Genomic DNA, 13,379 nt, shown 5'->3' with positions numbered 1-13,379 from the left:
TCTTGTGAGGGAGCATGGATTATGATGGATTGGTGACATTGTTTTATTTCGAATTGAGTAAATTGAGCATATATAGTAGACTAGTGCTTTTGAGACACTTCTTGAGGCTTGGTTGTTGTCACTTGATTATTTTGAAACTCCATTGCATTCTTGAGATTGTTTTAAATGAGGGAGTTATTTGGTTTAAGTTCACATGCTTGAGCCTAATTATTAGTACTAACCAAAACCATTAGTGTTGTGCTTAATTGGTGAATGTGATTTGAAGATGATAGCGATGCTAATTGAGCTTTAAATGTTAGAGCCTCATTGAGTATTTGGTTTTGATTTGCTTGAGGACAAGCAAAAGCTTTAAGTTGGGGGTGTTGATGAGTGGTGATTTTACCATTTATTCTAGTCTCTTTTCTTTAGTTTTTGTGTCCTTTAATTATAAAATGAGGTGATTTATTGTGTGCATTGCTAGATTTTCAAGGATAATGAGTCTTGAAGAGAATTAAAGTCAATTGAGCAAAAAAAGAGGGAAAGAAGTGCATTCTTCAGTGAAACCGCATTTGCGGAAGGGTGCCCGCTTTTGCGGACCCGCATCTGCGAGAAAAGGCCGCGTCTGCGGAATAAGAGAAATTACACTGGAAGCGCACCTGCGACCGCGAATCCGCTTCTGTAGGGTAGCTTTTGAGGAGTTGAAGAAGAGGTTGGTGATGACACCCATTATAGTGCACATGACTGGGAGCAACCATTTGAGCTAATGTGTGATGCAAGCGACTATGCTATGGGAGCAGTTCTTGGGCAGCGAAAATATAAAGTCATGCATCCAATCTACTATGCAAGTGCAACCTTGAGTGGTGCCCAACTCAACAACACTGTGACCGAGAAGGAGATGCTAGCAGTGGTGTTTGCATCTGACAAATTCAAGTCATACCTGATAGGCTCAAAGGTAATTATTTATACTGACCATGCTGCTCTCAGGTACCTAATTGAGAAGTAGGAGTCAAAGTCGCGCTTGATTCGATGGGTGCTACTACTACAAGAATTTGACCTAGAAATCCGTGACCAAAAGGAAACAGAGAACAAAGTTACCGATCACTTGTCCATGCTGGAAGGAGAAGAGAAGAAGGTTGAGGTGGAAAATATCGTGGAGACTTTCCCAGATGAACAACTATTTTCCACAAGCCTTGAGGTAGCGCCATGGTATGCAGACATTGCAAACTACCTGGCGACCGATATTGTCCCCTATGGCCTTTCCTCTGTACAAAAGAAAAAGTTCTTTTGTGATTGTCGCATGTAGTTTTGGGATGAGCCTTATCTGTTCAGGATTTGTGTTGATAACATGTTTCAGAAATGTATTCCCGAGATAGACCAATCTTCTATTTTGCAGGCTTGTCGCGTATCCCCATATAGTGGCCATTTTGGGAGAGTGAAGACAACTGCGAAAGTGTTGGAGTCGGGCTTCTACTGGCCGACATAATTCAAAGATGCACACTTCTGGGTGAAGGGTTATGATGAATGGCAACGGACCAGGAATATTTCCCTCCAGCATGAGATGCCCATGAACCCAATTCAGAAGGTGGAAGTGTTTGATGTATGTGGAATCAATTTCATGGGGCTTTTTGTCAACTCATATGTGTAATGCCCCGTAAAATATATCTAATGATTTAAGATTTTAAAGTGCGCCAATGATATTTAGGAATAATGTATTTGAGTATAAAAGGAGACCTATGGGATAGATCCACATCATGTTGAATTGATAATGTATGTTTAAGGTGTGTTGGAACATACTAAGGAGTTTTGGAATTGACAAGAACTTGTGTGGAACAAGTTGGACACATTAAGTGAAAAGGATGTTTCAATTAGCACAAGACCGGACTTCAAAAGTATATAAATCTCTTAATATAATGACTTAGGTGGTGATCTACCTATCAAATTGAAGTCCTTTGAGTCTAGTTTCTAACTCATTAAACCGTTTGTCATTTGGATATTTCAACAGAAAGTTATAGTTATTTTACTGGACCTGTGTCATATGCACACCCAGATGCGAGCCGCGCATATTTGAGAGTTTCTGCCTCAGGTGCGCGGCCAGGTGCGTGGCCGCGCATGTAGGAACCCATTAAATACCCCCAAGGCCGGGTAAAGAGATAGATAAGTCATTTCTTTGAGCTAGGGCTTGTATATCAAGGGGAATCCGCCCAACACTTTCCCCCATGAACCAAGGTAATATATTTGGAGTAATTTTGAGTTGATTACTACTCCTAAATACTTGTATTAATAATGATTAATCTTGAAGATCCATAGATTTCCATTTAAATCCCCAAATTGGTCAAGAACACTACAAGTTGGGATTTTCATGAGTCTCACTACAAGAGGTATGTCTACCATCTCTAACTAATATATGGGGATTATTTATGTATGAAATATGTGTTATAACTTAGGGTATGGTGATTGGAAGCCATAAGTTCCCAATTTAAATATATAACCATTGTAGAGATGGAAAGGTGATTATTTGATGGAATTTTATTGGTTGGGTGTGGATGGATGGTCATGTATGTGATGTTGGAAGTTAAGAATTGTTTAAGAATGATGGTGGGATAAATTGTTGATAAATGGTAGTATTTGGATGAACTAATTCTATGGTTAAGAGATGTATAGATTCATGCACTCTAGGTGTTTGATAAAATGCTAAAATGACCAAAAACCTGGAAATATTTACTAATATTGGTCCAATTGAATAATGTTGATGTAGATTGAAGTTGTAAGAGTAATTGGTGGTTTTAATATCGCTAAAGAGCTCCATCAAGGTATGTTGGCTAAACTTTCTCCTTGGAATTGAATTCCATAATGTTCCCATAAGTTTCAAAGTATGGGTTGCGTGTTAAAATGTTATGGCTTTGAGTAGTGTTTTAATGAAAGCTAGTATGCCAAAATGTGTGAGAAAATCTCAATATTCTTAAGACTCTCAATTGCTCATATGTGTACCTAAAGTCTTGATTGGAAATGTCTTATTGTTGATAACCTATAAAGGTGGTTGGAAATGAAATAATTGAATTGGGGATATAGAGTATGGCCAACATGCCAAGAATTTAAGTTATGACTGTGGCTAGTAGTGCAAATGATTTGAAAGAATGTGATAAAGAATATGAAATGATCCTCGACTCAACGGTGTTAAAAGTGATTTGGAAAATAGAATTTGCCTAAGAACTTTTGTACTCAATTCATGCCCATTAGTGGTTGCTTTAACTAATGTTTTGCTTTATAAATATATCCAGTGTGATTCGAGTTCTATATACTCATGTGTTGAAATTGTACATTGTCATTTCTGGGGTAGAGTATTGTAAGAGTAAATTGTGTATTGATTGTTTATGATTTTTCATGTGTGTTTCTACTATTGGTTCGTATGCCTCATTCTTTGGGAAGAAACCATTTGTATTTGAAGTTCCCATTTCAAATGGATTTGAAGTATATGATTTCTAAAGTATTCTATATGTTGATATTGGATAGTAATCTTTGAAATTGAAAGAGGTGAAAGTGTGGAATATGAAATACAACCATCGTGCCAGGAATAAAGAATCTTGTTAATTGCCAAATGAGCCAAGGGAATATTGTCGTTGTGAATGACTGGAAATAATAATGAGAACTTATACAATGTGAAAGATGTTGAGGTGAGTACAATTATATTTATGTTACCTCTATGTGCAAATCAAATAAAAAAATGTTTTTGGAAGTATCATTAGCAAAACTGAGGAAAGGTGGGTCATAAGGCCCACGACTGAAACTACATGTGCCGGTGTAGGGGTGGATTGTGCTTACTCCCCTTATTTGGGATGAAATTATTATATTATTCCCCTTAATTGGGATGAACCGGTAATAATTGTGTAATGGAAAAGTAAACCCACACGGCATATGTGGGAAGACAGCCTACCTGATCGGGTGGAGATTGGACTCTATGTTGCGCACATGGTGGTACTACTCTTGGTAACAACTTTCTTTCGCATCACCTGTCAAACCACATTGTTCGTGGGGAGATGGCCTAGCCGATCGGGTGTGATCGGACTCCGTGCTAACAAAGACGGTGGAATATCGGTGCTAATGATCTCCCAACCAAAAATTGTATATGAAGTTCATATTTTTAAAATTTTTATGTTTTAACTGGACATTTGGATATTGTTGATTGTGAATTGCTATCTCTATGTGTTGCCTTTTCTTATATGGGCATTCTGTTTTGAAAGAGGGCTTTTAGCTATACATATAGTGCTATTTGACGGTACTAATGTCCCTTTTGCCGGGGGCGCTACATCTTTAATGGATGCAGGTGGTTCTACATCATGCGATATTGATCAGTGATAGCAATACAGTCTTTTCAGCTGATTTGGTGAGCCCTACTTCATTTCGGGATCATGTATCTTTAGTTTCTCATGTACTATGTTTTGAGGTATAGCCGGGGCCTTGTTTCCGACATTTCCATATTACTCTTCTATAGTACTTAGAGACTCCGTAGACATGTTGTGGGTTGTGGTTGATGTTGGGGAATTGAAATAGAAATGTTGGTATTTTAAAATCATGTTTTTCATTAATTCTATAAACTCGTAATATTTTGGAAATTATGAATGAAGCTGCTAATGGGAATGAAAAGGAAGTTGTTAATAAAATCTTTTCAGTGTTTGATTAATGGAATACGTCTCCTCTTTATTCATGGATGAGTTTGGGTAGAAGAAAATCTAACAGGCTTGCTCGGCCAGGTTCTCTCGGTTGAGCGCCGGTCGCGCTCCCCGAGTTTGGGGCGTGACAAACTCGGTATCTGATCCTAAGGTTTTAAAGTGTCCTAGGATGTCTCAGAGCCCTGTCTAGTAGAGTCCTTCTTATCGGTGTGTTTTCGACCACATTTATAATAAAGAGGCTACTTGGGCATTTAGGAATTTCACACTTCTTTGGTACTCCATATCGTGTGATAGAGCTTAAGATAGGATGCTAAATTCCTCATCATGTCTCATTTTTCATATGAGTAAACTACGAGTTTGAGGCTTCGAGGAGGAAATGAAAGAACCAATTGCTCGGGGTAATGTTTAATGTCACCACGCCACCAGATTATGTGGTGAGAGCACCTAAGAAATGAAAGAGGATTATTGGTATCAATGAGCCAGAATATTTGATATGAAAGAAGAGCCACTCGGGTTTATGTTGGGTCACTCTTGAAATATGTTATGGTTGTGGAAAGAGGGGGGCACAAGAAGAACAAATGCCCTAAGTTGGGTACACCCATCCCGGTCTACCCGATGTGCGGGAAGGAACATCTGGCGTCGTGTGGCGAGTACACTCAGAAGTGTATTAGTGGTGGTAGATTTGGACAATTCCAAAAGTCCATACAACGAGCTGTTGCAGAGATTGTTAATCCCATCACGTGGTCCTGGAGGAAGGATAGGAGGAATGTTTATAATGTTTGCAAAAAAGGTAAAAGTCTGGTTAGTGGGGTGAGTCATTTTAACGGGCCTCATCCTCGTTGTGTGAAGTATAAGCAATGTCATTCGGGGGTATGTAACTATGGTACCAATGTATGTTATGGATGTAGAGTGGAGGGGCATCAATTAAGGTACTGCCTTGTCAGTCTAAAATCTCCAAGTAAGTCACTCCTTGCTATACCGTTATGAACACCGCATTATTTTTCCTTGTTGTATATGTGCATCCATATTGAAGAGCCTTATAAATATGGTCGTAACCAAAATGTTGAATCACAAAATATTGCATGTACCTACTCTTTGAACGAGACGCATTATTCGTGAATCCACTCTATCACAAATTCTCTTATTTACAACCTCTTGTGGAATTGAGCTATATAATTATGTCCTTGAATTGAGTTATAACTCTAGGAGTAATACTTCCCACTTGATTTCCTAAATACTCAACAAGAGACAATATCTGATGAATTTCGTACAAAACCTTTTGATTCAAATGGATAACATCTGCTCACTTGTGCTTATGCATACACAGTCATAAAGTTTATCTATGTGGTATCAAATCTAATGTATAGCGGCCTAGTGTTGAGATCCTTCTTGAGCCACTCTTTTTCTCTCTTGTGTATGTGGCTCCTATGATTGGAACAGTCACTTTACTCATTTATGAATAGTATCATGAGTCTTTTTCATTGTCTTGTAACATGAGAGTATATCTCAGCACCTATCATATGTGTACCTGTCAATTGAAAGGGGTCACTTGTCTGCATAAAGTTTTTGGAAATTTGAGATTTTCACAAATTCGTCATAAGAAGATCTTATGGTTCGCCCATCTCAGTATGACTTTCAGGTCCACCTAGATCATGCCTTAGCGAGTAACTCACATTGTTCCTAGCATTGTAGTTGCCCATGAAGTGGCCTAGTATTGCATCTTGAGAGTTGTTATGGCAAAAACATGTCTAGATCACAGCAAAGTATTCATTCTCTCTAACCAATACATGATTTCATCGCAATATTAAGATGTCCTAGCTACATGATTTCACTTATGTGAGGTTGAAAGTTAAGCAGTCTTATGATGAACATATTGAATTGAAAGACAAATTTGTCATATCTCTAGTCCTCTCATATAGGATCAACTATTGGCAAAGGTTAAGTTGTGAGAATGATAATAATCTCACAAGTGTTCAACTTGTTTTTCATCCCCATGGGCTTGTGACATAGATTCCTTATGTCAGTTAATGTTAAGACCATAATGCAATTTCATGCATTTTGAAACCCATATCACATTCGGGTTGCCAAAATATTCTCATTTCGAGTTGAACTAATTTTCCCTACATTCCAAGAGGCGACTAGTGTCACGTACTTGGCTATTTCTCTTTGAGGCCTACTATTGCCAAACAAGGCACATATGGAATGAAACAATTATTGTTGTCCTTTTCATGACTCATAGTCTTCCAAGAATAACTGACTACCTCTAATATGTCACATATCTAAATAACTCATTTCTTTTAATTCTCAGAATCATGTACATGGTCCCTACATTATCAATGCCTACTAGGCAACTCTATGCCTCATTTGTCGAATCAATGATGTCATCAAAATAATTAACCATGTCAGCACTATTGGTAGTAACCTTCATGTCTCTTAGGATATAACCTCCTAAAATGCCCTGCTCAGCACATTGATGGATTCTTGAAAAATTCCAGCCCAATCTCGGGTTTCATTGTTCCTATTTATAGTAACCTATGGGGGTTGAAGGTTCAAACATGTCAAAGAAGAAGCGTTATCCAGTGAAGAAACATATTGGATAGGAAGTTTTATGGTAATATTAAAGCTAGCACATCTTAGAGTAATTGTTGGAGGTCGCCAAAGGGTTTAGTTTGGGTGTTCGGCGTAGTGATTTAGAGTTGAAGAAAGTGAACAGGTTATTCTCAAGATTTTCTCTATGAATATATTGGGTGAATTATTAAGGAAGGTAAAGTATGTGTAGTTACATTAGGCCTTATGGAATATTGAAGGAAATAGGTCAAACTATGAGTATGATATTTTTCCATTTTTGTCCTCCATGCACCCGATGCATCATGTATCTAGGTTCCAGAAGGTTGTTGGAAATCCTTTGCCTATCGTTCCGGTGGAAACTATTGAAGGTGAATTTAATAGGTAATTTGCTTATAAAAGGTACCTAGTTGTCATCCCTGTTAGATAAGTTCTGAAATTGAGATCTGCCTCTGTCAAAATAAAGGAAGTATTCTCACATGCTTGTATAACCAAATGGTTATGATTCAAAAGGGTACTTGTTATATATTATGATTTAAATATGTGCAACTCATGTCTAGATACCACTTCTGTTAATGTAATGCCCTTAATGTTGAGATTAGTGTTGTTGAAATATACTTTGATGCTTTGTTGAGTTATGGATATGCTGTTAGGGTGGTTTTGGTGATTCTCTAGCAGGTGGTTAGGCCCAATTACAGGGGATACTCTGCCAAAATTTCTAAAAAGTTTTGGAGTTAGTCAAATTTGGGGGATTGAAATGTTTGAAAGAAGAGTCGAGTTATGTTAAGTGTTTGGGGCCGGAATCTACTCCTTATTCGAGGACGAATGATCTTAAGTGGGGGAGAATGTAAGGCCCCATAATTGTTTTTTAATGATTTAAGATTTTAAAGTGCACCAACGGTATTTGGAAATAACGTATTTGAGTATTAAAGGATACCTATGGGATAGAGACACATCATGTTGAATTAATAATGTATGTTTAAGGTGTGTTGAAACATACTAAGGAGTTTTGGAATTGGCAAGAACTTGTGTGGAACAAGTTGGACACATTAAGTGAAAAGGATGTTTTAATTGGCATAAGACCCTATTTCAAAAGCATATAACTACCTCAATATAATAACTTAGGTAGTGATCTACCTATCAAATGAAAGCCCTTTGAGTCTAGTTTCCAACTCATTAAACCGTTCAATATTTGGATATTTCTACAGAAAGTTATGGCCATTTTATTGGACCTGTGTCATATGCACGCCCAGATGCACAGCCGCGCATATTTGAGAGTTTCTGCCTCAGGTGCGGGGCCAGGTGTGCGGCCGTGTACGTAGGAACCCATTAAATACCCCCAAGGCCGGGTAGAGAGATAGATAAGTCATTTCTTTGAAGTAGGGCTTGTATATTACGGGGAATCCACCCAACACCTCCCTCATATGAACCAAGGTAATATTTTTGGAGTAATTTTGAGTTGATTACTAGTCCTAAACACTTATATTAACAAGGATTAATCTTGAAGATCCATAGATTTCCATTTAAATCCCCAAATTGGTCAAGAACACTACAAGTTGGGATTTTTATGAGTCTCACTACAAGAGGTATGCCTACTATCTCTAACTAATATATGGGAATTATTTATGTATGGAATATGTGTTATAACTTAGGTTATGGTGATTGAAAGCCATAAGTTCCCAATTTAAATACATAACCATTGTAGAGATGGAAAGGTGATTATTTCATGGAATTTTATTGGTTGGGTGTGGATGGATGGTCATGTATGTGATGTTGGAAGTTAAGAATTGTTTAAGAATGATGGTAGGATAAATTATTGGTAAATGGTAGTATTTGGATGAACTAATTCTATGGTTAAGAGATATATAGATTCATGCACTCTAGGTGTTTGATAAAATGCCAAAATGACCAAAAACCTGGAAATATTTACTAATATTGGTCCAATTGAATTATGTTGATGTAGATTGAAGTTGTTAGAGTAGCTGGTGGTTTTAATATCGCTAAAGAGCTCCATCAAGGTATGTTGGCTAAACTTTCTCTCTTGGAATTGAATTCCATAATGTTCCCGTAAGTTTCAAAGTATGGGTTGCGTATTAAAATGTTACGGCTTTGAGTCGTGTTTCAATGAAATCTAGTATGCCAAATTGTGTGAGAAAATCTCAATATTCTTAAGATTCTAAATTGCTCATATGTGTACCTAAAGTCTTGATTGGAAATATTTTATTATTGTTAACCTATAAAGGTGGTTGGAAATGAAATAATTGAATTGGGGATATAGTGTGTCCAACGTGCCAAGAATTTAAGTTATGACTGTGGCTAGTAGTGCAAATGATTTGAAAGAATGCGATAAAGAATATGAAATGATCCTCGACTCAATGATGTTAAAAGTGATTTGGAAAATAGAATTTGCCTAAGAACTTTTGTACTCAATTCATGCCCATTAGTGGTTGCTTTAACTAATGTTTTGCTTTATAAATATATCCAGTGTGATTCGAGTTCTATATACTCATGTGTTGAAATTGCACATTGTCATATCTGGGGTAGAGTATTGCAAGAGTAAATTATGTATTGATTGTTTATGATTTTTCATGTGTGTTTCTACTGTTGGTTGGTATGCCTCATTCTTTGGGAAGAAACCATTTGTGTTTGAAGTTCCCATTTCAAATGGATTTGAAATATATGATTTGTGAAATATTCTATATGTTGATATTTGATGGTGATCTTTGAAATTGAAAGAGGTGAAAGTGTGGAATATGAAATACAGCCATCGTGCCAGGAATAAAGAATCTTGTGAATGGCAAAATGAGCCAAGGGAATATTGTCGTTGTGAATGACTGTAAATACTAATGAGAACCTATACAATGTGAAAGATGTTGAGGTGAGTACAATTGTATTTATGTTACCTCTGTGTGCAAATCAAATAAAAAAAATATTTTTGGAAGCATCATTAGCAAAACCGAGGAAGGGTGGGTCATAAGGCCCACACCTGAAACTACACGTGCTGATGTAGGGGTGAATTGTGGTTATTCCCCTTATTTGGGATGAAATTGTGATATTATTCCCCTTAATTGGGATGAACTGGTAATAATTGTGGAATGGAAAAGTCAACCCACACGGCATATGTAGGAAGACGGCCTAGCTGATCGGGTGGAGATCGGACTCCATGTTGCGCACATGGTGGTACTACTCTTGGTAACAACTTTCTTTCGCATCAGTTGTCAAACAACATTGTCTGTGGGGAGATAGCCTAGCTGATCGGGCATGATCGGACTCCGTGCTAACAAAGACGGTGGAATATCGGTGCTAATAATCTCCCAACCAAAATTGTATCTGAAGTTCGTATTTTTAAATTTTTTATGTTTTAACTGGACATTTGGATATTGTTGATTGTGACTTGCTATCTCTATGTGTTTCCTTTTCTTATATGGTCATTCTATTTTGAAAGAGGACTTTTAGCTATACATATTAGTGCTATTCGATGGTACTAATGTCCCTTTTGTCGGAGGGGGGGGGTGCTGCATCTTTAATGGATGCATGTGTTTCTACAACATGCGACATTGATCAATGATAGCAGTTCATTCTTTTCAGCTGATTTGGTGACCCTAACTTCATTTCGGGGTCATGTATCTTTTATTTCTCTTGTACTGTGTTTTGAGGTATAGTCGGGACCTTGTTGCCGACATTTCCATATTACTCTTCTATTGTACTTAGAGGCTCCGTAGACAGGTTGTTGGTTGTGGTTGATGTTGTGGAATTGAACTAGAAATGTTGGTATTTGGAAATCATATTTTTCATTAATTCTATAAACTCGTAATATTTTGGAAATTATGAATGAAGCTGCTAATAGGAATGAAAAGGAAGTTGTTAATAAAATCTTTTCAGTGTTTGATTAATGGAATACATCTCCTCTTTATTCATGGATGAGTTTGGGTAGAAGGAAATCTAACAGGCTTGCTCGGCCGGGTTCTCTCGGTTGAGTGCCGGTCGCGCTCCCCGATTTTGGGGCATGACAATATGGCAACAAGTACATATTTGTAGTGGTGGATTATGCTTCAAAATGGGTGGAAGTTGTGGCACTCCCTATAAATGATGCAAAGGGGGCCATTGGTTTTTTGAGAAAGAATATATTCACCCGGTTTAGCACTCCAAGGGCAATAATCAGTGATGGAGGCACTCACTTCTGCAATCGAGCCTTCGCAAAGTTGTTAGAAAAATATGGTGTTCGCCACAAGGTTGCCACCTCATATCACCCACAAACAAGTGGGCATGTGGAGGTTTCGAACAGAGATATTAAGAGTGTTTTGACAAAGACTATGAATGCTATGTTAGATGATGCACTCTGGGCCTATTGTACCGCTTTCAAAACTCCAATTGGCATGTCGTCGTATAAATTGGTGTTTGGGAATGAGTGTCACTTACCTGTGAAGTTGGAGCATAGAGCTTTGTGGGCATTGAGGCAACTAAATCTCGATATGGAAGCTGCGGATATAAGTAGAGTCACAGAGTTACACGAGCTTGATGAGTTCTGTTACCATGCTTTTGAGAGCACAAGGCTATATAAGGAGAGAATAAAGATGATGCATGACAAAAATATTCTTGAGCAAAATTTTAAACCTGGAGACGTGGTATTTCTATACAATTTGAGATTGAAGTTGTTTTCGGAAAAGTTGACTTCAAGATGGTCAGGACCATTTCATATGATAGAGATGCATCTTGCTGGAGCCATAGAAATTGCATAAGAAGATGGCTCCCGCAAGTTCCACATTAACGGGCAAAGGCTAAGACATTATCAAGGCATGGTTGAGGAAGATAAAGTGATCTTGACCATGTACTTGAAATATCCTTGAGAAGAGATAGCACCGCGTCGTGCCGCGAAGTTAAATCAGGCACTTCTTGGGAGGCAGCCCAAGGTTTTGTTGTATTTCATCATGCCGCGACGTTTAATCAAGCGCTTGTTGGGAGGCAACACAATTTTCATATTTTTATTTGTTTTCCTTATTGGATTTGGAATTGGGAAAGTATTGACATGTTTATGAATGTTGCATGAATGCGATCGTGCGAATTGGAATGACTCGGGGTCAAGAAATCAAGTAAAAAGGCCAAAAGTGGCTAAAATCGAAAAGTTGAAAAAATGGTCAGTTGGCCGCGTCTGCGTCTGCGTCCACGCGCTGGTGGCCTTGCATCCATTTTTTGCGGGCAGTAAAGTCTGCCAAAGGCGCGGCAGACTTCGCAAAATTATTTTTGTTTTTTCTTTTTTTTTTTCGTTTTTTTTGTTTTCTTTCCTTTTCATTTTCTTGTTTATTTTCCTGAAATTAACCCTTTTCCCCTGTTATTCCCCCCTCTCTATTGCGATCAAACATCCCAACCCCACTCCTATGCCTCTGCCTTTCTTCCATCATTCCCCAACTGGTAAGACTCCCCTCCCCATTTTTTTCTTTTTTGTTCGCTTTCCACCCCCCTCCCTCTTCGTTTTCTTTTTGTTTCTCCCAATATCCACATAACAGTCCTCCTCCCGTTATGCTTTAGGTTAGTTCTTGTTTCTCTGTTTCTTTCTTGTTATTGGGTATTTTTGTAGAGTAGATGAATTTTGCGTTATGGTAGCATAGTTTGCTCTAGATTTTGTTGGTTGTTTTACGTAGTGAGGTGGTAAACTATAATTCCTACTACCTCACTCAAATTAGGAGGGCGAACCACATACCACTTGCATTGAAACACGAAAATATGCATATAAGGTGTTCGACAAAATGCCCGAATGAGAATTTTGATTGGTTTTGTGAAGTATGAGCAGCAAGACTAATTGTTTTGGCAATAGGAACATCTCTTGAGTGCGGGTAGCCGTTTAGGGGTCTTTGCACTTAAATTGTATTTATTTTAGAACGAATGTCAACCCGTGGTCAACTTAGGCACGATTCGTGCGTCGTCTTACCCACTTAATCTTCAATGATGCCAAGTAACCTTATAACAATGCAATTAAGTTGTAGTAGTCACTTGTACCTTGGTTGCATACTTATGCTTTCGGGCTAAGTGCGGGGTGCGATGTACACCGCTATGACTCAATGTCACACATTATACTAATATGTATTTTACATCTTTTGCAGGTGATATGGCCGTCTTTGAAAAACCAACTCAAAGACATGGAGCAGGTGGCAGTGGTAAGACACCCCAAAG

At 38.0% G+C, this 13,379-nt stretch overlaps 1 protein-coding gene across 1 annotated transcript; it reads left to right on the top strand.

Annotated features, from left to right (window-relative positions):
- The first annotated feature begins 5,261 nt into the window (after positions 1 to 5,261).
- LOC138894118 (uncharacterized) lies at positions 5,262 to 11,950 on the top strand. Its single transcript, XM_070178797.1, has 3 exons — positions 5,262 to 5,447; positions 9,175 to 9,229; positions 11,250 to 11,950. The coding sequence occupies exons 1-3, from the start codon at positions 5,262 to 5,264 to the stop codon at positions 11,948 to 11,950; spliced, it is 942 nt and encodes a 313-aa protein (XP_070034898.1).
- The last annotated feature ends 1,429 nt before the right edge of the window (positions 11,951 to 13,379 follow it).

Source organism: Nicotiana tomentosiformis, chromosome 6, assembly GCF_000390325.3.
Source record: "Nicotiana tomentosiformis chromosome 6, ASM39032v3, whole genome shotgun sequence".
NCBI lineage: Eukaryota > Viridiplantae > Streptophyta > Magnoliopsida > Solanales > Solanaceae > Nicotiana > Nicotiana tomentosiformis.
This window is presented reverse-complemented; position numbering and strand designations above follow the sequence as displayed.